Source organism: Mustela putorius, unplaced genomic scaffold (assembly GCF_011764305.1).
Source record: "Mustela putorius furo isolate JIRA1106 unplaced genomic scaffold, ASM1176430v1.1 tig00000835_pilon_pilon_pilon, whole genome shotgun sequence".
Taxonomy (NCBI): Eukaryota; Metazoa; Chordata; class Mammalia; order Carnivora; family Mustelidae; genus Mustela; species Mustela putorius.
In genome coordinates this window covers 8754393-8780017 of record NW_025421492.1, presented here as the reverse complement: position 1 = coordinate 8780017, position 25625 = coordinate 8754393, and the positions used below count along the sequence as shown (strand labels likewise).

Genomic DNA, 25625 nt, shown 5'->3' with positions numbered 1-25625 from the left:
CTTCTCCGACAGGTGAGTATCATAGCAAGGTTACCCCAGTGAAGCCGTGATTCTGTTACCTGCGCTCGAAGGCAGCGTGCACGGCACACAGCCGGAGCCCAGCCTGTTACCTCGGACTCCGCGGGCGGTCCGGAAAACGGGGAGGAGAGGCCGCGCAGCTGGAGAAGGTACGCCCCACCAACAGCGTCTCCGAGCCCGCGCAGCTGACCTGCGCTGGAGAAGGTGCGCCCCACCAACAGCGTCTTCCAGCAATACCTCAGACTGTTGTCGAGGTTCAGGAACACATGCCAGGTCACCTGCCACCCAGAGTCCGCCGATAGGAGGTGCCGTCCGGGCCGTCTCAGAGGAGGTGCGGAGACCACCCCCACGGGCAGCTTGACCAAGGCTCGCACCCAGAGGTCTCTGGGCGCTGTACCAGCTCCTCCCGGAGCTGCATGAACGCGAGGGATCATGGGTCAGACCCGGACCGAGCGCCAGGGACCAGGTACCATCAGGCTGTCTGGGGGACACGCCGTGTGATGAACCGTGCTCCGGCTTCTCGGACGGCTCGGAGCTGCCTGGGGTCCTGGGGTATCTCCGATCCAGGCTCGTCACCTGAGAGTGAGCACTGACGGAGACCCTCCGTGTTCTCAACGCTTCGCTACGAGTACCGCGACGTCGGGCCCACGGGACGGCCTGCAGGAGTGAGGCCCGTCTGTTCTCCCAGGGACGGCCCGCAGCGGCCGGACGCCAGCCGCTCCTGCCGCAGCGCACCAGCACGAGCTTACAAAAAGGAGTTTTATTCAATGAAAGAGAAATTTGCTTGGTGGGTCAACGCGAGATCGATATACAAAACTTTACATCTGAGTCCCGGGGGAGGACCCCGCGCCCCTGCGGCCCCGCTGCCCGGCCCCCACTGCGCACTCTGGCCGCCGCCCGCGTCCCACCTCCCGATTCGCGCCGGGCTGCGCAGGGGGCGGCGACATCTTTGGCACACCGCCTCCCGGGACACCGTCCCTTAGAAAAGTAGACTTTCCATAGTAAAACCTCTAAAAACACCTATTTCTGCAAAATTATGTGTCTCTGTATGTGGAGCTCCGCCAATATGCACGTCTTTCTGGAGAAGAGAGAACATCCAAGGGCCCACGCTGCTGGAGCCCTCCGGGGACGGAGTGCACGCCTGCCCTGTGCCCCACAGGTCACATGAGGTCGCTGAGCTCGGCCTCCAGTGCTGCCGCCATCTCGTCTGCCTCCGAGCTGCTGCCTTCCTCGTCCGCCCCGCTGGACTCCCCGCTGGACGCGCCGCTGGACACGCCGCCGACGTCCTCCTCGGGCAGTTTACGCTTGTGGCCCCTACAAGACAGACGCAGACCATGAACGGCTCGCAGCAGGGGCCGGCCCGGCCCGGCACACACGCGCGCATGTACCCCGCAGGCATGCCCCGTCACCGGTGTCCATGTCCCGGCACACACACGCGCATCCACCCCACAAGAACACCCTGGCATGCACACCCCCACACGCTTGCACACACGCTGCACTGTCCTCTGGGGAAGGGCACTGCAAAGTGCTAGTTTCACGGCAAGAGCCAGCTGGCACTGATGGCCAAAGTCAGCTGACCCCAGAGTGAGGCACGCGCTCTGTTCCCCGTGCCGCCGGGCCCCGCAGAGGCAGCCCCACAGCAAGAGTCCGGCACGCACGAGGGAGTCCCAAGCAGGTCAAAGCACAAGGCCGGGACACCGTGAGTGCAGCAGGTGTGGCCGAGGCCCGAGGCCCAGCCCTCCACCTGTGAAGCCGTGACCTGCCTCCTTGGCAGCACTCCAAGGACCACCCCACGTGAACCACCCGTGAGAAACACTCCCGAATCTAAAAACGGCAACGGTCAGAGCTCAAAAAGGACAGAAACCCTGAGAAGGACTCGGGAAGCAGAACTACAGCGTCCGTACGAGGGCTCAGGCTGGCGACGGGGAGCGCGGGGGTTTCGCTTCTGGGGGGAGGCGTGTGGGGGGAGCCCTGCGTGCATCCGTAGGACTTGAACCCGGGTCGGGCCCAGACCAGGCCCAGGCGCAGCCTGACGGACACGCGGTCCGGTAACTCAGCCGTGGCTGACTTCTGGGTTTGCAAGATATCCCGAGACAAGGTCTGTCACAAGGATTTTACTTTCAAGGGAGCCCACGTGCGTGTGCCAGTCAGGGGGAGGGAGAGGCACAACTGACTCCTTGGGCAGCCTGAATCGGGGCTCGACTCCACGGCCCTAAGATCACAACCTGAGCCGGAATCAGGAGTCAGTCGCCCAAGCGCCCAAACAAGCTGCTTCTGTGCCCACCTGGAGGACTGTCCGCTTGCTGAGCGGAGAACAGGCCGTATCCGCAACACCAGGCAGGCCAACAGCTGACCCGCTTCGCGTGCGAGCGGCAAGGGGCCGTCAAGTCACTACAAGGGGGTGTTTTTATTGTTCACACGACTGACGACCCCAATAAAACCAGTGTCCCACCGGGCACTGCCCAGGAAAGCGTGCGTGAGCCCGGTGCCCAGAACAGTAGTGCAGGAACACGTCTTGGCTGCTGGCATGCGGTAGAGGTTCACCAAAAACGCCAGTGATTTTGAGAAAACCTGGGAAAACACCGGCTGGACCCCACCCTGCAGCCGGAGAGCACGCTGAGGGATCGTGAAGGCTCGTCTCCTGTCACCTCACGATCTACCGTCAGGACGTGCTCCTGGTCCTGGGCTTCCACCCGCCCCCGGGGTCCTGGCTGGACTGGGAGCCCAGCTCGCGCTGCGTGGACACACTCCATCACACCGTCTGGGGGGGTCCTCTGGTTTGCGCAGAGCCGGCCTCAGGAAGGGACAAACGCGACCGACTTCCCTCGCCGCGTCCTATGAACAGTCTGTTCCCCGTGGAGAGCCCCGTCCGCACCGAGGGTCCCTTTCATCCCTTTGAGAGCTTGAGACAAAAAAGCAAGGACAGAGAGTTCCTGCTGCTGGGGAGGAAGGCCCTGAGTCCAGGAAAAAGCTGGACCCACTGCTGTGCGGACGCGAATCAGGAACCCCAGAAGCAGCTCAGACGACCCCCTAGGCAGAGGCGTGCTGGCGGGAGCAGGACAGCAGAGGGAGAGCTTGGGGAAAAGCAGGGACCCCTGGGGTCAGGACCAGGACAGGTGGAGAAGCCGCAGCCGGCTCGGAAAGTTCTCTCGAGACAGCCACCTTACAACGATGGTAATTTAGGGTAAAATCTTTTGTGAAAACCTTTCTTCTTTCAAAGAAAGATTTGACTCATTTATTTGAGAGCGAGAGTAGGGAAGGGGGAGAGGAAGGGGGGAAGCAGGCTCTCCGCAGAGCAGGGAGCCCAAGGCCGGGCTGGAACCCAGGACCCTGGGGCTGTGACCTGAGCCAAAGGCAGCCCCTCACCGGCTGAGCCCCAGGCGCCCCTGTGAACCTCCCGCCGGCTCTAGAACGTCTGGGGCAGCGGCGCCCGGTCGCGCTTGGTTAAGTAACGTACAGCAGGACTGAACTTTACCGATTAAGAGCGACCTCGGGACACCTGGGCGGCTCCGCTGCGCATCTGACTCCTGATTTTGGTGCAAGTTGTGATCTCGGAGTCATGGGATCGAGCGCCAAGTGGGGCTCCATGCTCAGCAGGGGGTCTGCTGGAGGCGCTCCCTCCCCCCAAAACTCATCTCCAGAATTGGAAACGGGGCTGCAGGCGACAGTCAATACGCCCCTCACAACGCGTGGCACTCGCACGCGCTCACAGACAGACCCTGCAGAAAGCGGGAACAGGACAGCAGCATCGGCACATGCTTCCTCCTCGACGTTCCCGCCTCCAAACGCGCTGCTGGCGGCCGCCCTCCGGCGCCTCGAGCTCGCTGTCCCTGGCGTGTACAACGGTCCCGCGACTGTGACAGCCGCGCACACGTGGGTGTCTAATGACGACCAGCACCCAGTGTCCACAAACCGTGTGCTTTCAACTTGCCGGTTAAAGCAGCTTGGTTTTTTAGCAGAAAGAAAGGAGCCGCCGTGCTGCCCTCGGCGAGGCCACTGCCCGGATGAACACACCTGTTCCGTGTATGCGTGTGCCCGTGCGTGCAAGGGGGGGCCAGGCCGGCATCCTGCGGGGACAGCACGTAAGAGGCCGACCTGGCTGCTCCCTTCTCAGACGTGTGTGCGGCACAGAGCAAGGGCGGCGTGCTGGGGTCTCCTCACCTGAGCGTGGGCTGCAGGGAGCCTGCCTTTCGCTGTGAGCAGGCACCCGGCCATCCGGTCACCTGACATGCGGGGTTAGACTTGCTAAGCCTACAGGGCGGCCATCAACTCCCCGCTGTGTGGTCGGTCCACGTCGGGTGTCACGGCGGCTGTGGAAGGCAGCTGGGCCCGGAGTGTGCAGACAGCCAGGGCTCAGGCTGGAGGCTGGGTCCCCTGTCCGTGTCCGCAGGACTCCTCAGCCGTGCGCAGGAGCTGGGCCACACTCGTGCTCGAGCTGAAGAGCACACGCTGCTGTGAGGCCAGGCCTGTCCCGCACATGGTATGGGGGTCTCCGGGGAAGGAGACCCGTGGTGGAGTGGAGGGCATGTCCCCAGCCATGTCCCCAGCAACTACATCCATGGAGAACCTGTCATGGGGCCTGCTCCAGTGCGAAGCTCGGTGCCACAGTGACAGTGACCAAGGTGACAGCCGCCAGCCCGTGCGGCCCCTTTAACAGAAAGACCAAGACGACATCCACGGCTCCCGCTCGGAGACACGGGCAGGCACCAGAGCAGCACACGTGGGACCCGACCTGGCAGTCTCCTACACTCCTGCGCCGAGCCCACCAGCTGCCCCGACGTGCGCTCAGGGACGTGGCAGCCTGTGTGGCCGGGTGGGCCGTGCGCCGCCTCAGGTCACGACGTGGAGAGCAAGGACGCCCGCGGCCCGACGGTCCGGCCAGATGGTCTCCGAGAGGCTTTGCTGCTTCCTCAGGACAAACGCCAGGTCACGTCCCAGGAACCACGGAGGGAGTTTTCACCAGCAAAAACCATGGGGACTGCCGCATCCCCAAGACGGCCTTCGGGAAAGTCCCAGCAGGGGCGGCGAAAGGCCCGGTCTGCAGTCTGCGTGCAGGCGTCCGGCGGGCGTGTTTGCAGAGGGGAAGTTCTCTGGACCACATCTGCGGCAACTGTTTTTGAGAAGCCTGCCGATGGCCACGACGCCATCGGAGTGCCCTCGCAGAAGGAGCAGGAGGGCACCAGCGCCCCCCCTCGCTCCACAGCCCGGTCTCCTGAGCGTCCGGCCTGGCGGGCACCGTGGGTGGCACGAGTGTGCGCTCACAGACGCTCACCCCGACCCGGTGACCACCACCCCCGTGCCGCAGCCTCACCACCTGGGACCAAGAGGGCGGGTCCTCTGGCTCCTTCTCCCGGCGGCGTGGGCTGCCGTGGGGCCCAACCGTCGTGTGTGTGCGTGTGCGGGTGACGGAGCAGCCGCCGGTCTACCTCCCACTTCTCGGCCCTCGCCAGGATGGACGGCGGCAGCCAGCCTCGGAGCACTGCCCGCTGCTCCCCCCGAAGCAGCGCACACGCGGGCCCGACAGTCAGTCTGCTCTCATCTCGGACCTCCCGACCTGCTCGCGCTGCAGGCTCGAGGGTGGTGCGGCTCGGACCCGGTTCGTCTCCCCTGCCTGCCGGGACGCCACGGGACGGGCACAGGCACGGGCTCCTGGCCTTCCCTCCCGACGGGGGCTACGGACGCCGCGGCACGCGGTCAGGATGGATGGTGGCCAGCCTGAGTCTGCCCCGGTCAGACACGGGGACGGACTCTTCCCTCTGCTCGGGCCCTGTCATTCGCGGTACCTACGTGTGCCACGCGTCCCCACGAGCCGTACACCGCGCGTGACTTCACATCTCACACATGAGCGGGTGGAGAGCACACACTCCTGGCACGACACACGAACCTTCCCGTTCGCCGTTTCTTCCGAGATGCGTCGTTCCCCCTGCCTCTGCCAGCCGACGGCCGGCTCCCCGCACTGCTCGCCCCGCAGACAGCACCACACACGTCGTCTTACACACCTGCTCCTGCTGCGACCCCCGTCTCCGCGTGGCTCCCCGGCTCGCGGCCAAGCGCGTCCTTCAGGATGTTCTGGGAGGCAAGCTGGCTCCGGGCGAACGCTCTCTGCCCCGGGCCGGGGACGCCCTCCTCTTGCCGTCTGTCTGATGGGGTCCGCCTGCTGCCGGCCTTCTCTCCCACACCCGCGCGGGCCCGGTCTCCGCAGCAGCGGCCACGCGTGCCCAGTCCCTGGCGTCGGCGCGGCTACTATGGCGTGTGCCGGTGGGGGTGTCTGCGCCGACCACCACCCTCCCCGGAGCTGGAGGAGCTTTCGGGGTATGTGTGTGAGAACCCTGTCCCTCCGCCCCGGGAGCTCTTCTGCCCCTGCCCCGCTGCGCCCCCCCGGTGCACAGGCCAGGCCGCTGTGCGCTCTTCTGAGAACGCTCGCTCCGCTGGCTGCTACTCACTCTCACTCCACGCGGCTCCCTGGGCCGCGCTCCCGGCAGCTTCTCTGGGAGTGGAAGCCGGCGGTGCGGTTCCCATGCTGTGGAGGCTGGTTTGGCCTCTCGCCCGCCGGGGTGGCCGCTGTACGCCAAGGGACCAGCTGGGCTGTCTGGGCGTGAAGACCCGTCGAGCAGCTCGGCCACGCAGACTTGGCGAGAGGGGCTGCCAACCAGACACCCGGGCGCAAAGCCGGCCCTGCCTCCTGACGGCCCTCACTTCCGCATCCAGTCCCCGCGAGCGAGAGAAAAACACAACCGGACGCGCACACCGGCCAACTTCTGTTACAGGAAGAAACAAGGTCCGCAAACGCGAGTCACCCGCGATGGTTGACGGGGAGCCGCTGCCGTCTGACTCTGCTGCAGTCGGGGGTTAGAGCCGTGGGGCATCCCAAGATACCCCGAGCTCCCACCACGGCCACACGTACCAAGCTCAGCAGAAGCAGGGGAAGGCAGGAGGGAAAGAGCACCGTGAGTGTCTCCAGGCTTGGTGACGACAGGAGCCAGCTCGGACGTCCCACACAGCAAGCAGAGCCCAAGCACAGTCCGGGGGTGCCCTGCTCTCCTGGCCTTGGGACAGGTGTGGACACCGGGCGCCTGCTGGGGGCTCAGCCCCACGTCTGGCCCTACTTACGTCTGGCTGCCCCCCACCCCGTCACGTTGGAGAATTTCAAGCTTCTTATCGCCTTGCTGGCACCTTTGGTTCCGATGTTCTCCACAGCACAGGAGAAACTTCCAGCTGGAAGCTGGACTGCCTCTCCCTGAGTGGGCTGGCCACGGAGACGCAGGAGACCCAGCCCCCGGGCCTAAATCCACATTGCTCCACGCGCCTGCAGGGCAGAAGGCCAGCACCCGATCCACGTCAAAGGCTCTTTCCGACCAGCCTGGAGTCTGTCGTGGGTGGGCACGGCCCCATGAACACAGAAACGGTAGAGCATGTGCACTCGGGGGCTCAGTGGCGCACCCACGGGCCCAAGAGAAGAGGACACTCCTGGTCTGCTCCCCCCAGGCCTTTCTGATCTCAGTGAAAAATACTTTCTTTTCCACTCGACAGGGAAAGGTGGCGTCGGCGTCCTGTGTCACCGGCACCAGCCGGCACCTGCACCCCCGGCTCCACAGACCCCAGGGTACCCCTGCACCGGGAGGAAGACACGGCCAGCACGACGACCGAGCAAGGCTTACAGCACCTCACGCGGCATTTTAAACAACTCGTTCCCGAGACAAGGCGACAGGCTTCACGCCGGCTCTTGAGAGCTCCGCCGTGTGACAGGCAGGACAGCAAGCGCGCCTGAGAGGCTGACGTTCTCCTGCTCCGCAGCCGGCACGTACACAGCCCTTCTCGGAGGGACATTCCCACACACGGGGCCACGAATCTCTGCGCCTTCTCCCCGTCTGCTGTTGGCACGTCTGGCCCAGTCCTGCTCTGGAACTGGACTGCTCACGTAAACAACTCTTTTGGGCTGTTTCTTTACCCACAGAACATCTTGAGGTCAGACCCGATGGGTGTGCGGACTCAGTGGGGAAAGAGAAGAGCCCCGGCACAGAGGGAGATCCCAGGCATGGGGCGAACACACGCGTCTGTGTTGTATCGGCCCTGGTGACCCGAGACGGCACCACCGATGCCCCCATTTCAGAAGAGGAAACTGAGGCACAGAAGCTTTGAAGGCAGGCCCACCGGTGTGTGGCTGGGAGGAAGCTCTTGGGACACGCGTCTGCCAGCTTCTCATCGTGGGGGTCGACCGCGGCTGGGGCTGCATGGGGGGCGTGCAAACCGCCCAGCGCACGGGGCAGGGGCGCAGTCCTCCCCGCGGCAGATGGCGGTGCCCCCCGTGGACACTGCCGGAGAGAGCTGGAGCCACGCCGCCTGCAGCCCCCACCCCACTGTCAGGCCGGCGGGGGTGAAGCCAAGGCAGCCTGCGTGGCCACACAGTGTGTCCAACACGCACTGGCCCAGGAAGCTTCTGGAAGACGCACGGACTCCACCAACACGAGGGAGCAAAGCAACGAAGTGTTGATGCCAGGAAGTGGGGACTGTAGCCTGGAGGCGGCGAGGCCAGTCCCAGCATGCAGCGGGGCCCCGAGGCAGCTCAGGCACGTGGGGACAGTGGCTCTGGCTTTGGCGGGATTGAGCCGGGCCACTGGAGTGGGAAGACTCAGAAAGAGGCCAAAAGGAAGGAAACTGAGCGAAGAGCAAATGCGGTGATCAGATCCAAGGCAGACAAAAAGAGGCTTCGGAGGAGGAGAACCGGCAGGCTGCCCTCGGTCCAGGAGAGGACGGGGTCAGTGTCCGTGCTGGTGGAGAGGCGGCTGCGGCCCCAGCATGTTGCCCACGGACGGGGCCGCGAACAGGGCAGGGCACGCCGGAAAGTGGGCGCTGTGCCCCAACGTGCCAGCCCCGGCGCCACCTTGCCCTCTGCCCCAGGCTGGTGACCGCTGGCCCCGTGGGGTGTCCCCACTAACAGCACTGAGGACGGGCTCCCCCAAGGGGAAGAAACTGGGGTCCACGAGGAGTAACCTGAAGCACGAGACGTGGAGAGAAATTCCTGTCGCCTTCTGACACGCCCAGGTCTGGGGACTCTGTTGAGACTCCGTCGCACCCACAGATGTCTCCAGGCCGGGACCCTCCCCCCGGCCCCTCACCTGGGCCCCCGGCTGCCTGCGCTGGTCCTCTCCCCACATGGCGTGGCCTCCAGCGTGGCCTGGGGCTCCCGGGGCGGGGGCTGCTCCTGCTGCTCCTCCTCCGGCCGCTTCTTCTCAGTGTCACTGTCGTCACTCCCCTCTCCCAGGATGTCATCCACCTGGCGGAGGGGGACAGTCAGTGCCGGAACACAGCCTCCGCCCGTCCCGTGGCCCACGGCCCCCACCCAGTCACCCCCGGCGCGTGGGCAGCACGTCGGGTTCCTGGGTCTGCAGCGCCGGGCCCTCTGCCGCGGGGCTCTGGGAGGCGCACAGCAGGTTCCGGAGGCCGAGGGAGAGCCGACAGGGCCAGGCTGCCTGTCCTGGGCTCCCGGCACCCCCCATGGGGCCCTGCTGCAAGTCATGCGGGCCTGGGCAGTCACTTCTTGGCGGCATGATTCTGACGGGTTTCTAGCTGGTGCGCGCATGAGCTGCGCGGTGAAAAAGACCGTGTTAAAATGCTCGTGACCGATGAGCCGCACAGAACGACTGCTTCCCAGGAGGTGCTCTGGAGTGTCGGGGGGGCTGCTGCCGGCGGGGTCCCAGCTGTGTCTGGGGCCTCGCTCTCTGCAAACTGAACCATTCACGGACATGCCAAGCAGGGGCGATGGGGACTAGTAGTCATGGGGCCTAGCACGGCCCTCACTGATCCTCTATAGCCGGGGGCAGGTCTGCTTCCAGAGGCCAAGCGCCCGGCCCCCAGGGACGCCGGGTCCCCAGGGAGAGCCACTGAGGGGGGGTTCCCGCGGCTCTCCCACCGGAACAGCTCGGCTGGGCAGCCTCCCAACACCCACTCAGTCAGACGGAGCTGTCACTTCAGGCTGGGGTGAGCCTACGGACAGAAGACGGGGGAAGGGTCGGCCTTCCACCTTGGTCTGACCTTGGTCTCTCGGCCTTTCTCTCAAATTCACTCTGGTCTTTTTTTTTTTTTTTTTTTTTTAAAGATTTTATTTATTTATTTGACAAAGATCACCAGTAGGCAGAGAGGCAGGCAGAGAGAGAGGAGGAAGCAGGCTCCCTGCTGGGCAGAGAGCCCGATGCGGGGCTCGATCCCAGGACCCCGGGATCACGACCCGAGCTGAAGGCGCCGCTCGCCCTGGTCTTCTAACACAGACACCAGATAACGACAGAGATCGGGTGAAAAGGAGAAAATATGGAACGGAGGTTACCCACGGCAACGGGACAGAAACGTCCTGCTCACTGCACTGCGCTCCGGAGCCCCTCTAAGGGCGTTTCTGGGACGCTGCTGTTTTCTCAAGGAGTGGCGCTCTGCTCACACAAGGGAAACCGCGGTCCTTCTTTGCTCTGACCTAGTGTGTGACGGACAAGCCGGGGGCTTCTCTGTGCCCCACAGTACCCGGCAGCAGGCCTGCCTTCCGCAGCGGCCTGGGTGCTCAGGGCAGCCAAGGCCAAGGCGGACGCTCGCAGAGCCAATTCCCAGGCTAGAAGCGCTTCTTTGACGGCTCCGGAACGCCCCCAACCATACGCACGCCTGAGAAGTGCCACAGCGTTTCAGGATGTTAACGGCAAACGTGTGGCTGCATCACTACAAACATGAACTTACTACAGAAGGCGCCAGTGGAGCGCAGAGACGACCGCACTAACCCGGCGCCGTGAGTCCTGGGTGCCGCACCCCGGGCGGAAGGCCTCTCTTTCTCCCCAGAAATACACACACAGCAAAAGCCAGCAAGGATGTCGAACACCATGTAAGCCAACAGGATTACGTCTTTAAGACTGCAAAGTGGACCCTACGTAACAAGGTTATCTGCTGTATGAAGCAGTGAGAGAGAGATCCGCTGGCCTCTGTCCCTCTGACCTGACACAGCGCTCCCGGCCACACGGCAGACAGACTCTTGGTGGGCTCAGGACGGGGCGAGGAGCAGAAGCCTGGAGCCCTCGGCCCCAGCCCCGGCCTCCAGGGAGGGGAGGGGCCCGGAGACGGCCGGCGGGGCTGGCCAGCAGCAGCCCCGCCCTACAAAGGCGAAGGGCACGCCCCCCCCACCCCTGCACACTCGGGGACTGGGCTGCCCGCTCCTCACCTCCCTGGCCTCACGCACCCCAAAGCACCCCTGGGCTTCTGTGCACGGACTATGAGGGCTCGGACAGGAGAGGTGAGGTCCCAGCACAGGGCAGCTTCAATCCTAGCCCAGTTCCGTCACCGCCACGCTGACCTCAGTGAGAGCGTGGAAACGGCCCAGCGGCAGCTACAGCAACGCGGCAACGGTCGTTCCGTCACTGTGCTGTCTGCAGGCGACACGCGGGCTTCGCTCCTACGCTGAGGGCAGGTGCCAGCAAGCACGGGGTTAACTGAGAGCGGGCGCACGCGCCCTTCACCGCTGCGCCCGCTCTCGGCTGATGAGCCAGCCTCCTGTTGGGATATTAAACTTCCTCTGAAGACACTTCGGGCCTGTAACTCTGCATCGTTACCTTTTCAAGAGGAAAAGGAGGAATTAAACCAGGTCTTCGAAAGACAATCACGGCCTCCTGGAGACCGCGAGGCGGCCCGGGAGCGTCAGCACCATCCCCAGGCAGGAGCCCGTCGACCGTCGCGTCTGCAGTTGGCAGACCCGCGTGCGCGTCCGTCCTGCCGACTGTTTGGCAAGATTCAGACAAACGTTCTGCACCAGCGAGAATCGTGCGTAGGGAGGAGCCGTACCTAAGTTATGCTTCAACCTGCTCGGGCTCCTGCCTGACGCGGGCACAAGGGTCTGTCTCAGAGCCAAGACAGGGCTCTAGGCCTGTCCTTTACACAAGGGTAACTGGGCTCTTTGAAAAACAGTAAGGTGTAATGAACTATTTTATAAACACTACTTGAAAGATGCCGGGTAAAAACTTTAGAATCTTAAGGAAAAACCTAAAAGCCAAGTATGTGAAGAGAAAAAACTTGCTTTCTACGGATTGAACGACGGAGGTCTGTCAGAGGCCCCCACGGCTCCCGGCGCAGGCCCTGGAAAGCGTTCCCATCGTCTTGTTGGGAACACGCAGGACCGTGGGGATCCCGGACTCCTCACGGCCTCTGCCGGCGCAGACATAAGGCCGGCGAGGGGCCACGGTAAAGAGAGGAACAGAAGCGTGCCCCAGGCTGGAAATGCACCTTCCCGGTCACTCCCTGTGCCAGGCGACTTTCTCTCTTGATAGAAGGGAAATGTGCTCAGACGTGTTAATGACCCTTTACCCACGGAGGACACAGAAAAGGGGACAGAGGCGGTTCTGTCCCAGTCCGCCTCGGCCCGCACGCTTGAAGCAGACAAGCCCGCGGTGACGCCTGGTGTTCCCTCCAGCTTTAGGCCAGCAACGCTTGTCACAGCTCCTTTGGCCACAGCCCCCTGGACGGACTGGCCCGGGAGAGTCTGCAGGACAGGCCCTCTAGATCTTGAGAAATAAATTAGGACCTGTGTTCCTGTTTCACTTTCCGACTATAAAGACGCCGTTTTCACGTATTATCTTCAATCTCGAGTGTTTTCTCTAAAAGCTAACGTCTGTTAACTATCTCGAGCTGTCCGGAACGTTCATGACGTGGCTGGCACAGCTTCCCAACATGCGGCCCAGCACTGAGCAGAGACACAAGAGCCCTCACGGCAGCCGTCTGCTGAACTACCTTGGGGAGCTTGCTGACTCACATAAAGCCCTGAACGGCACAAGTGAATCTGCTGGTCCGCAAGCTCCTGCTCCCAACAGAGGCGTGTGAACAGAAGGGTCACTTGGCAAAGTCACGGCGGTGTCCCTGCCTGATGTCCGTGCCGGACTCAATCTGAGGAAGAAAGCCCAGTGGGCATGACCGCGAGGCCGCACACACGTAAATGAGACGGCCCGTGAAGTCCGACTGCCACGAGGGCTGAGGACGCAAAGGAGACGTTCCAGCCGTCAGACAAACAAGCAATTAAAGCTCTGCAGGACGTACTGTTCCTAAAGTGTACCCACGACACCTAGAATGAGAGACTTGCGTGACCTAGCCTCAAACCACTCTCCGCACGGTCTCCAGCCGCCTCTTCTGTGCACGTCTGCCCATGAACACCGAGTCCTGCCATGCGGCCGGTCCCTGCGCCCCTGCCGGGGAGACACGCTCTCTGAACATGCACGAGTCCGCCCGGCGCTCCGCAGGGCCCTCGTCGAACACAAGCCTTCTGCGCGCAGCCTGCTGTGGTCCTGGGGAGAAGGGAGCCACGCGGAGACACAGAGCGTGGACGACACTCTGCTTTATGAAAATCTATGACTGGCCAGACTGGTCTGTAGCATCAGAAACCAGTAAATTGATGGCTTTGACCAAGTTCCTGGGGTCTTCAGCCATCGTTCCTCCAAGTATCCGCCCCATGCCCCGTCCTCCCAGCTGTGGAGTTCAGTGGCGCACACAGAAGGCTCTGCTGCTGACCGGACGTACTGTGGCTCTGACCACAGACCCCCATCTGTCTTCCGGCTCGTCTCCAGGGGGTCTCCGCGACCCTGTTCGTGGGCTCTCCCTTCTTTGCCTCCACTGGGTCGGGCGTGTGGGGCGGCCGTCAGGGACCCCGCGGAGCGTGTCTCTCTCGGTTCTGAAATCCCTGCTGCTCACCTGTCATTGCGTGTGTGTTCCCTGGAGGCTCTGCGCCTCTGCCCGGGGAGCCCAGCCACCGAGCGGCTCTGAACGTGCTGGTCTCCTAACCCCGACGACTGGGCTGGCCGGGGGTGGGCGTCTGCTGCCACTCAGGCTGTGCCCGGATGGCTCCGACTGGACAGCTTCTCCAAGCCTCTGGGGAACACGGGTCTGTGTTTGCAGGTGACCAGCCTGGCGAGGGCCTTGCCTTCCGCGGACAGCGACGTGGATTTTATGCCTCCGTAATGCCGTCTGTCCCACGTCTGCTCTCGGAGGCAAGCCTGGGGTCTGCTTCTCCCCAGAATTGGGGCGCTCCTTTCCACTCTGTGCTGTGCCTGGGGCCCCACAGGGGACACAGAGGCAGAGGAAGGAGCCTCCATACTCTCTGGGCCACAGACTCCTGTCCCTCGACCCTCTGTTTTGGGTGCCTGTCCCAGAGCAGAGCTGGGAGAGGGGCCCCGCCTGCAAGTAAGGGCGAGAGCTGGGGACCTGCTCGTCCCGCCGCACCCACGCTTCCAGGAACCGCTGCTCTTTCTTCCGAAGCTGTAACGTTTTTTCTTCCTTAAAGAAAGCTCTTGGTCCAACACGGGGCTCAGACCCCTGACCTGATGGAGAACTGCCTGCCCGACGGACTGAGCGGGTGCTCCCTTCTCTGTTCCGTGGACTTCAGCTGCAGGGAGCGCGAGGCTGGGGGGCCGTGCTGGGGGCGCCCACCTGGGGCCGACACGGGGGTCAGCGACAGGCCGGTTGTCCACCCGCCGTGATGCTTCCCTGTGCTTAGGGTGTGGGCGGCATCGTGCGCCAGCCCTTCTCATCTCTCGTGGCCAGCGCTTCCCTACCGATCTGACTCAAAGCACCTCTTCTGTCCTGATGGGACTGCGAACGTTCCCCTGTCGGAACGGACTTGTGCATTTTAACTTGAAGGGTGGACCTTTCTTTTATTCTGGAGACACGACCCACACATCCCAGCACAAAACCTGCTCACCAGCCTGTGGCCACACAATAGCGAGAGTTCCACACACCTCGTGTGTTTGGCTCACGCGGGAACACAGGTGTGCAAACCTGGTCCGTGAGAGCACTGCGGGACAGCGGGACATGCAGCCTCCGGGAGAGGACACCGGTGAAAACTCACGCAGTGTCCGATGCCCCACTAACCCCAAGCATCGTCACTTGGGCAAAACGTTGTGAACGTGTCATTAGAACAGCCCTGAGCGGGGAAGGCTCAGACAAGACCACGGCCACACCCACACCCGCAGGCACCCCCACCCGCCCAAAGCTGGGGTCCGTGGTAGCTTCTGAGATAAACTTGCTTCATCTCAACATTCTGAAGCCAAGAGACAATGAGCCCATTCTACTCCGAATATACCTGCAGAACAGCACTTGCTCCGGTGAGGCACACCTGCCGCAGGGACAGGACAGCAGCCCTGAAGGTGTCCCTGACGCACGCGTCCCACACCGAGTGCCGCTTCAAAGCAAAAGGGAGAAGCCGGTGTGCGAGGCACGAGGCCGAAACCCCAGCCGGGTAACTCCCCAGTGTCGTGCGAACCCTCCAAGAGCCAGCCCAGTGAGCGAAACCGTGTGCGGGGACAGACACTCGGGTCAGCTCTCAGGGGACCATCTTTCAGTCCCCCGACGGGGCACGCCCATGCCGGTGGCCCCACATCCTCTCAGGAAGGCGTCCCTGCGCACAAGCAGCGACGGGAGGCCTGAGCTCACACCGCTCACCGCCGCCGCTTACTCAGCAGCAGCAAACCTACAAGCTCGGTAAAACCAGAGCGCCCAGGCCACACAGGAAGGCTCACCGTCTCACGTGTGACAGAACCCGCCACCGTGCCGGAAGGAAGCTGCTGCCCACGGGGGACACTGGTGTCCAGGCCCCAGCACATGGTGATCGCAGCCCCAGGGTCTCGGCAGAAGGCTCTTTGCGTGAGCCCCAACACACACGAAGTGCAACCCTAACCCAGCACAACTCCCCACAGAAATCCTCACACTAGACACACGCGGACCGTAGTCGGTCCCTCGCCCACAGGGCAGGCTGCAGAAGCCCTGCGGATGCCTGAAGCCTGTATGAACACAGCGAGGACGGCGCTGGACTGACACGGAGACTTCCCAGTGCCCCGCGGTAAAACAGAACGTCACAGCAACACACGGCTGGGAAGACGTGGAGAAGCGCAGGCTCTCGGGGAGCATCCGGCCATCTCTCACCGCCCCTGCCCTTCCTCCTCCGATGGAGACATGAGGGGGCGAAGGCCGTGGGCCCGTGATGTGCTGTCAGGGCACTACTGGCTGTCTGACCATATGTCCAGAGGATGGCCCCCAGCCTCCCGAGTGCAGCTGGCCACAGTACCGGGACACGCCTCAAGTCCCTTCCAGGGACTTGAGCTGAGCTGTGTTTCCAGCGAGCTCTGGCAGCAGAACAAAGGAGGGACAGAATCGAAGGGGACCGTGGCCGCTGGGGGCCGGGAGAGGCGACCGGTCCCAGACACAGTGCCTCTGACAGACACGCTGGGGAACGCCCATCAGTGTGAGCTACAGCCCATTGGAACAGCCCTCTCCAAAGGGTTGGACAAACACGACAGGCATGGGTCACAGCACAGGTGAGCACGGGGGCACCAGGACAGGGCACAGGTGAGCAACGATGAGGACGAGGAGATGGAAACAGGACACAGATGGGCACAGGTGGGCACAGCAAGCCTGAGCCAGGGCACACGTGGGCACAGCAAGCCTGAGCCAGGGCACAGATGGGCACAGGTGAGCACAGAGGGCACAGGTGGGCACAGAGGGCAAAGGTGAGCTCAGTGGGCATCAAGACAGGGCACAGGAGAGCCCCGGGGCATCAGGACAGGGCACAGGTGGGTGTGGGGATCTCCCGACAGGAGACAGGTGAGTAAGCTCACAGTTCTCAGCCCTATGTCCGAGGACCCCCCCAGTCACTGAGCGGAGTGAGACAACTACCTGGCACGTGTAAATTATGCCAGGGTCCTGCGGTAGATCTCACAGTTCCCAGAACCCAAGTGTACTGAAAAACAGAGGTTTTTGGCAAACAGACCACGGAAGGAACTCCTACAAAAGACAATTTGTTATTCGATCGAATGTTCTTGATAAACCAAGAACAACTGCATGAACACCAAACCACCTACGTAAGGTCCCCAGTGTGTACAAATCTAGACACACACAAGGACAACTCTAAAAAAGCAATCCACCCTGAGTCATCTCAAAAGAACAAGGCCACGTGTTCTTTTAGAGAACAAAACCACGTGCTCACTTCTGCCAGCCCACTAGTGACCCCTTCCTCTGGCAACTCACTCGTTTTCAAGAAGCTTCCTGGGATTCTCTCGAGGTTTCGGAATTCCCTACATGCTTCACCCTCCCCGCCAACCTTCCTCTACTCTAATGGAAGACCTGGGGTCACTGCCTCGCAGACTGGGGTGCATTCTGAAACCCACCGGGAGGCAGGACTGGCATACGTTCCCTCATCTTACGATGCCTGTTCCCTCCTGTCAGCCCTGACGGCGAGTGGCACAACACACGGGACTCAGCCACACGATGCAGGACTGTGAGCCCCCATTCAATGCCAGTGTGTGTCTGTGGGGCGGCTGTGGGGCTGGGGAGGTGGAGGCCAGCGGGCCCCTCCCCCAGCCCCCTGTGGGGTCAGCAACTCCCTTAGAGATACAGGAGCATAGAGGAAATTTGTTTGGAGAAAACATTTTTATGAAACAAATAGCACGTCCACCAGCTAACGTTCAAAAAATGGGAGCACGGAGCCTAGCACGTCTGCAAGTAGGGTCCAGCTGTCGCCAGTTAAGCCATCCTCTGCACACGATACTCTGAGCTGCTGGGGAGACTTTGCGCTGACAAGAACCACGGACATTTTCCTGCTGCTGCTCAAAATAAACTAAAATACGTCCTGCTATGTTCGGGTCTTCCCGGAGTGTGGCGTGGTGCTGGGGCAGAAAGGCCACCGAGCACCGGCCGGCACACGGCTTCCGTCCCCAGCAGAGCCCAGCAGGGTGCCAACAAGGGGCCATGTTCCCTCGGATGCACGATATGGTTTTCTGCAGAGGCTGCACGACCGTCTACAAACGGAGACCCCTACAGGCAGGCAGGACCCTCCTCTCGAGGGCACTGGCCCAGGGGGCCGGTGGGACTCAGGACCGGCTGACGTGTTTCCGGCCTCTCTGAAGATGACCCAGGAGACAGACAACAGTCTGGCCTACAAAATTACCTGCAGCTTAGTGCCATTTGGTCCTGAAGAAAACCCCCACTGTATTTAGTCTCCAACTCAAAACGTCGTCAAGGCCCTGTAGCCCTTACTCCCACAATTAAACCTTTAACAAAAGAGAAACCCCACCGATGTGGCCTATCTTCGGGGCGTAAGGCTGAGATCCTACAAGGGACTGCTGGCTGCGCCCCGGGCAGGAGGTCATCGAGGGTGTCTCGTGGGGCAGTGCAGGCCGCCAGTGGCCCCGGCCCCACCAGCGCAAGGCCAGGCCCTCGCCAGCGTTGCCGATGCCCTGACGCGTCACTCAAGGCCGCTGCGCGTGTCTCGGTGGAAGCGTCCCTGGGAAACCAAGGGTGGTGGTGAGCACGGTGCGCCCTGCCCCCGGCGCGCTGGCGCCCGCGGGCCTCACCTCTTTGTCCATACTCTCTAAGTCCTCCTTACACAGGGTGTACAGCGGCATTGTCTCGGACATGCTGGGCTGTCGCTTCCGTCCACTGGGGCCGGGCTGCTCTCCGGGTCGGCTGTCCGGCAGCTCTTGAGCAAGCGTCTGCCGCGGCGGCTGAACCACTCTGAAATGAATGTCACAGGTCCCACGTGAGGAAGGTCACTTGGAAGGACTCCTGATTCTCGGAGCAGGTGCACACACACACGCACACGCACACACACAGCATTCTGGCTACGACAAGGCACCGTGTCTCTGCACAGCACCTGCTCAGGCTTTCTCTGAGCGCCGCCTCCTGCTGGAAGCGAACACCCGCCTCCTTCCGCCAGCATGACCCCGCTTGACCCGCCTCCCCCGGCTTCGCGCAGAGGGCGGAGCGGGAAGAGCTAACGAACCACCACGGCCTAGAAATAGAAAGCAGCAGGAAGCGTTCCTCATCCTCAAGTCCCGTCAAGCAAGCCGCGGGGCTTCTAAAACGACAAAGCCGACAGACCGTCTCCCCGTGGTCTCTGGAACAGGAGGACGTGCGGCGCGCAGGTAACGGGCTGAGGTCAGCCATCCACGGGAGGGCACGGCTCTGCTGAAGGGTCAGATACGAACACAAAACCCAGCAGCCCCGGGGAATGCTCTTCCCCGGGGCCATCCCAGGCTGGGCACAGGGAGCTTCTCCCAGCGCCTCCCGCAGGCGCGCACGTCTCCATGTCAGACCAGAAGCACGCTCTGGCGCGTCACTGTCTCGATGTGGAGTGGCTCGTGTGTGCCCGGCGGGTCCAGCACGAGTGGCTGTTTTGAGTGGCTGCTCGCGGGGCTCAGAGCCTGCACGAGGTGCCTCGGGCCCCACGGCCACTGCCACCCACACGCTCCCTCCCCAAGATGCTGATGCGGGAAAACCTCAGGACTGCGAGCTCCACCCACACCCGCAAGCGAAGAGAAGCAGCTGGGGAGGCAGCTGGCGTCCTCTAGCGGACGTGGGACTTCTCCCCGCGAACATGGAGCGCCCCCCTCCGTGCCCCCAGGCGTGGGGACACACGCTGCCTCGCCAGTGCCGCCCACGCAAGAGCGTCTACACAGCTCTCCGCCGGCACGGCTCGACACTGCCACACGCACTGGCCGGCGGACCCAACATGGGAAAACAGCAGAGTGTCCGAAAAACAAGTATGTTGTTGAGGTCTCCCCTTCAGAACAACGATTTCAGTTAAACCAAGACCTGAGACATGCCAACAGGTCAGGGCACGTGGGCCGGCCAGGCCGCTTCTTGCAGGCTCTGGCACTCCCGGGTGGGCCCACCTCCCGGACCCTGGCCCCCGAGCTCCCTTTACCAACGACAGGCCACACCGGTGGTGGGGTCTCCACCGAAGGGCAGCTCCCAGCCGGGGGGCACAGGCAGCCAGGAAGCGCTGTCCTTGGCCAGAAAGCCCCAAACATGCAAACAGGCCACTCTTCTTACGCGTCTTGTCTGCTGGGAACCGCTGTTTCACTACTAGCGCGATCCAGTGTTCACACGAGGTGGCCCACGGCTCCCCTGAAATGTGTGAGTGTCTCCCAGGCGGCTCAGGTCCTGTGTCTGACAAGGTCAGCTCTGGGGGACGAAGGCCCAGGACGAAGAGCTCCGTGTTCCCGACACCAGGCTGCTGGCACAGCTGCCCCAGACGGCACCACAGACTCCAGAGGAAATGAAACACAGAGGGATTCTGCATCTGTTCTGAATCGCAAGCTGACCTCCAGTCCCAGGCAGGCAGGCGGGCCTCTGTCACCCCCCTGGGAGCTCAACCTGAGACCCGGGCCCCCAGGGGACACAGGACAGACCGTGGAGGAGGACTAGGAGCCGGCAACGTGAAGTCCCAATGGGCAGACACGATGCCCCGAGAGCAGGCTGCTCCCTGCAAGGGAGGCTCAGAGAGAGGCCACCGCGTAGGACAGGAATGCCTGGGACAGGCCCTCTCCACCGCGGGCCACCACCGACAGTTGCGGGCCCCACCAGGAGTCTCCGGAAAGGCAGAGTGGGGAGCCAGGACCTTTCCTCCTGTCCAGCCTGGGATGAGCGCCCCATAACCGTGCAGCGTCCGTGGGGACCATGGCAGGCAGAGCCTGGACAAGCACCTCTCCCTGCAGCTGACAAGGCCCTCGTCTGGGCTGGGAGGTGTCGGACTCAAGATGTTCACCTCCACCCAGTGGTGAATGCGGGGGCCACGGGGGGCAGCCGGAGCCCCCACGGCCTGGCGGCAGCAACCACCCCCAGCGGGTGCCACGGCGGCCCGCGCAGACCGGGACTGCTCCCCGCCGGGCACAGGGGAGGCGGCCCGTCCACCTGTGCTGCGGGCGCGGCGCCAGGCAGAGGCAGCCAAGCTCTGGGTCCAAATAAGGTCCCGACGCTCACGGCGTGACCTGAAGCCGTCCCGGCTGCCATCGAAAATCACTCGTCCTACCAAGAACCAGGAAGGTCTCCAGCGGAACGAACGTCCACTCGGGGACAGCGGAGATGCTAGAACTACCCGAGGCAGACGCGAGGGCATCGCAGTAAAAACGCTTCCACGAGAATGACAGGCGCACGCAAGGAGCGTGAGGAAAAGTGAGCAGGGGCTTGGCAGCGGAAGACGCGGCAGCAGCCGCAGTTTCTTAAAAATGCAGGGATGGGATCAACTTTGTAAGGAAGGAGACAGAAACCACAAAAGCTGTAAACCCGAGGAGTCGCAGAGTACCGAGGAGAGACCGATCAGAACAAGCCAGACCGCGACGAGATCCAGTCCTCGCGTCCCACGGCAGAGGTGGAAACGGCCTCAAAGAACTGGGGCTGGAAACGTCCTGAACTTGGTGAAAGACATTCAACTTTCCGTTTAAAATGCTGAGCGAATCCAAAGAGGATAAAGCCCCGAATCAACATTAGGACACATCCTCATCAAATTCATTACTCAAAACAGAACAAAACAAATCTTGAAAACAGCAAAAGAAACAATTCAAATGACAGGCCAAAGGAAACCACGTGACCGTACCGCTGCAGATAAAGCACCTGAAAAATTCCACGCCCGTTCAGGATAAAAACTCACGGAAACCTGGGAAAGGGGCGAACTCCCCCTGCTTGGTAAACAGCAGCTGCAGAAAACCTAGAGCCAGAAACGCACATTTTCACCTGAAGACCAAGAAAAGACGAGAATGTGTGCAGATGAAGGGTCAGTGGGAACGCAGCCGTGACCCGCAGGCGCACCCCGACACCGGCACCGGCACCGAAGCCAAGGAAAGGACGTGCAAGAGCAAAACTGACCCGCCACCCAAAGTCTCATGCCCCGTGCAAAAACCCAGAATGGGTCACGGTCTTAAATAGAAGGCGTGAGAGCTATGAAACTTCCAGAATAAGACGTAGGAGGAAACCTTTAGGATCTAGGACCCCAGAGAGCGAGAGTTCACAGACTTGAGAGCAAATGTGTCCTTCATGGAAAGAACGAATCCACGGAACCTGATTCACCGAAATGAACCACTTCTGCTTCGCCCGGCTCGGTGAAGATGAGGAAAAGCTACAGAGAAGAAACTCCTTCCAGCCACACCGTCCGCGGACGAGCGGTACCTGATGCACAGCAGGACGCACCCTCCGCAGTCCCGTGACCGCCCCGTGGGCAAACAGGCGAAGACAAGACGCCTCACGGAACAGGACGTGGGGGCCCGCATGCCCGTCAGTGGGACCGACAAGAACGCAGTCGACCCCAAACACAGTGGGGTGTGGGGAGGGGACTGTGCTGCTTCTGGAGGGAGTGAGAGAAGGTGCTGCCCCTCCGGAGGGAAACCGTGCGCACGCTTGGCACACAGTGCGGCAGGCACGGCCCCGGGCTTCGGTCCCGCGGAACCGGACACAGACACAAAGGCTAGGAGCAGCCCTCCATGGGGGCCCTCCTCCCGGGGGACCCCTTGGCTGTGGGGGAGAGAATGAGGGAGTACACATGAGTAGTGCGGCAACGGTGACTGGCCCGGGGCCGAGGGGGGCCACAGATGTGCGAGAGCCTGTGTGTGTGGCACTGCTAGGTCGACCGGAGGACTGGGGGGCGGGTTAGCGGTCTCGAGGTTATGGAGGCGCGGGAGGGGGGCCGGCGGCGGGGGCCTGGGCACGGCAGCGGCGAGACTGGGCTGCAGGTGTGCACGGGCTGAAGCAGGGGAGGGCACCCGGGCTCGCTCTCTTTGTACCCTTGCCTGTGGGTCCACAGTGACCTCAAAACAAACTTTCCTTTTACAAGATTCTACTTATTTATTTGACAGGCAGAGATCACAAGTAGGCAGAGAGGCAGGCAGAGAGAGAGGAGGAAGCAGGCTCCCGGCTGAGCAGAGAGCCCGATGCGGGGCTTGATCCCAGGACCCTGAGATCATGACCTGAGCCGAAGGCAGAGGTTTAACCCACTGAGCCACCCAGGCACCCCTCAAAACAAAACGTTTTAACAAAAGCAACAACAAAAAACCCCACAAACGTTCATAACTAAGAGCACAGCATCACGATGGGTTAAAAAAAGAGAGATTCAGAATTCTGGACGCCACCCTTGCGGGGCAGTAAGTCCAGACGGACCGCGTGGTGAGCCCTGGCTGCTCAGACCCCGGCCCACCCCCAGTCCAGGGCGCTCACCTTCCCCTGCAGGCACATCCTGGGGTCCCTGCCAGGGGAGGCCCCTCGACCCAGCCTCGGGAGGGGAGGACGGAGCCTGGCATCATGCCAGCAACAACAGGGGCGCCCCAAGGTGAGCCAGCAGCCTAGAGCCCAAACCATCAAGGCAAGGCAGACACTCACAGCTCCCCAGGCCTCGGTCAGACAAGCGCACAGAGCAGCGTCCCTGCCCACAGGCCCAGGCGCCATGTCACAGTGGGGTCTGCACAGGATGGGGCTCAGCCACCCCTCCTGGGGCTCCCCTTCCCACAGCCCTCGACACACAGGGACAGGGCAGCCTCGGGCAGGAGGGGCACCAGAGCCTCGATGGGGGGCTGGTGCAGGCTCGTAGCCCATGATTCCAGGGACCTGCCTGTGTACATTGGCACCTGTGAGGGCAGACAGAGCAAACAGAGGTGCCCTGGGTCGCTGTGCGTGGATGGGGGACTAAGGACACAGGCGTGTGTGGGCCCGGTGTGAAATCAAACGGACAGGGAGCTCTAGCTCCATGCGGAAAGGACGCCCTTCCTCTCTGCCGCAGCTCTGAGCCGCGTGGGCAGGCTCCCGGTACAGAGCACCTGCGAGAGTGCGACCCGAGCCCTACCTGGGCCTCTGGCCTCTGGGCCTGGACGGCTGCCACCCCTCCCGCGGCAGCGGGGCACTGCGTTCGCCAGTTCTATAACGCAGAGTGCTCTGTACGCGAGGAAGGAGAGAGACGCGGGCCGCCCCCCGCACGCGCACACGACTCGCATGCCCTCCCCCACGGGCAGACGCGGGGCGGCGGTGACCCATGACTCGTGTGGTGCGATCACCCTCCCGAGGTCCAGAGAGAGGAGAATCGCGTCGGGCGGCCTGCAGCAACTAACACTGTGCACTTTCCTCCGGGAAGACGAGCCCGCGGGTTTGTCCTCCTGTGCCGTCCCACTCGCGGGCCGCGGGTCCCGCACAGCTCGCACGGGGCGCTGGCGGCTATGGGACCACTGCGGCCCTGCGGAAGGAGGCGGCGCTCGGCCGCAGCGGGGTCCAGCTGGCCGTCCGTACGCGCTTCCGGCTGATCACGTCTCCTCCCGCAGCGGCCGTCCTGGCCGACCGCAGCTTACTCTGAGCCCGCAGCCCCAGCCGTGTCTGAACTCCAGCTCTAACCGCTCCAGACGCTGTTCTGCGCCCAAGGATTAACTCAGAAGTTCATGATCTAATTCCCGGCAGCGTGAAAGGCGGAGTCTAAAACCCAGAAACCGCTCACGTGAGCATCGGTACAGCCCTGATGCTGTGACGGCTCTGGGGACACCAGGGCACTGAGGGCTCACGCTGGTGCCAGGCATGGGGTCCGCACTGCAGACGCACACCCTGTCCGGTCCGGCACACATTCCCGGACGCGGAGCGCACGCCCCACGCAAGACCACCCACAGAGAGAAGCCCGACACGGCGTCCCCACGGCGGCGCAGCGCCTCCTCCACGAGGGAGCTCTGGATGCTTGTGACAGAAGCCCCCCTGCGCGCCCTGCCCCGTGCGACTGTCGTAAACTGTGACACGGCTTCGCGCTCAGCGCTGGTGTCTGGGTCCATGTGGGCGAGGTGCACGGCTGGGCGTCCGCTCGGCTGGATGAAGAGACACGAAGGGAAGGCTGTCACAGCGGGGGACGCTCTCACCTCTGCAGCTGAGCCACGGGTCCCGGTGCCAGCGGAGTCCCCTGCGGACCCTCCCCAGTCCCACAGCCTGTGCTCCTCCTCAGTCTGACCTGGGACTGCCATCATCTGCCCAGGGTACCCTCGCTCCTCTTCACCGCGCCGCCACCCGGCCGAGCCCAGCGCTCGGGAGCCACACCCAGGCCGTGGCCCTGCCACGTGGAAGGACAAGAAATGGGGCGACCCCGGGGACGCTCCCCCCTCCACCGCATAAACACCTGTGAACAAAGGCCGTGAAGTGGGGGAGAAAGGCACTGCAGCCTCCCACGCCCCCAGAGACGGCAGCACAGGGTCCAGATGGCCACCTGCCTGTCCACGACTGACCCTCTTCTCGGCACCCCCCAGTGTCCCGCACAAGCGAACCAACGGCGTCAGCACCAGCTTCCTGCAAGCGTCCCGGCAGCGTGCCCACATGCACGAGGGCTTTGCCCGCGGGCCCCTGGCATCAGGGTCGCAGAGCCTACCCCCAGGAAACCACTGAGGGAGCCGAGCGTGCCTGTGCTCACGAGACAACCAGCTCCTCCAGAGGGGAGACGCGTGAGCACCAGCTTCTGCCCAGCTCGGCACCTGGCCTCCATCCCCCTGCCCTGTGCTGACTGCGGCCTCGAGGGCTTTCTCAAGTTCTGGTGGCCGCGGCTATGGCCACGGGGAAGCAGCTGTCCTCACGCACCTGCCAGCGCCCAGCCCGCTGGGACCGTCTTCCCTCGGGTCTCCCTGCTCTGCCTTTCTCCCCCCAGCTCGCACCGGGCCAGGAGAGCCGGACCCTGCCCACGGCCCCAGTATGCGCCCAGTGTCCACCCAGCACACACTGCCGCCTCATGGTGTCAGCCGCTGTCCGCGACCCGTGTGGTATCGGACGCCTTGTCTTACTCACACGATCCTGTGACCCATGAGCTCACTGAGCCCGCTGTACGTGCG

General features: G+C 62.9%; 1 protein-coding gene across 4 annotated transcripts in view; it reads right to left on the bottom strand.

Moving 5' to 3' along the window:
• Positions 1–763: 763 nt before the first annotated feature.
• Positions 764–25625, bottom strand: part of CTDP1 (CTD phosphatase subunit 1) — a 51444-nt gene continuing 26582 nt past the window's right edge. Inside the window, exons 11-13 of one of the 4 annotated variants that reach the window (XM_045085272.1) lie at positions 18372–18531; positions 9135–9292; positions 1034–1332 (exon numbers count right to left, since the gene is read on the bottom strand). In XM_045085272.1, the coding sequence (XP_044941207.1) occupies positions 1179–1332; positions 9135–9292; positions 18372–18531 (472 nt within the window). In that variant the 3' untranslated portion in view covers positions 1034–1178. Of the gene's footprint in view, positions 1333–9134; positions 9293–18371; positions 18532–25625 lie in introns of all 4 variants that reach the window. The other 3 variants (XM_045085271.1, XM_045085273.1, XM_045085274.1) reach the window with 3 other exon arrangements.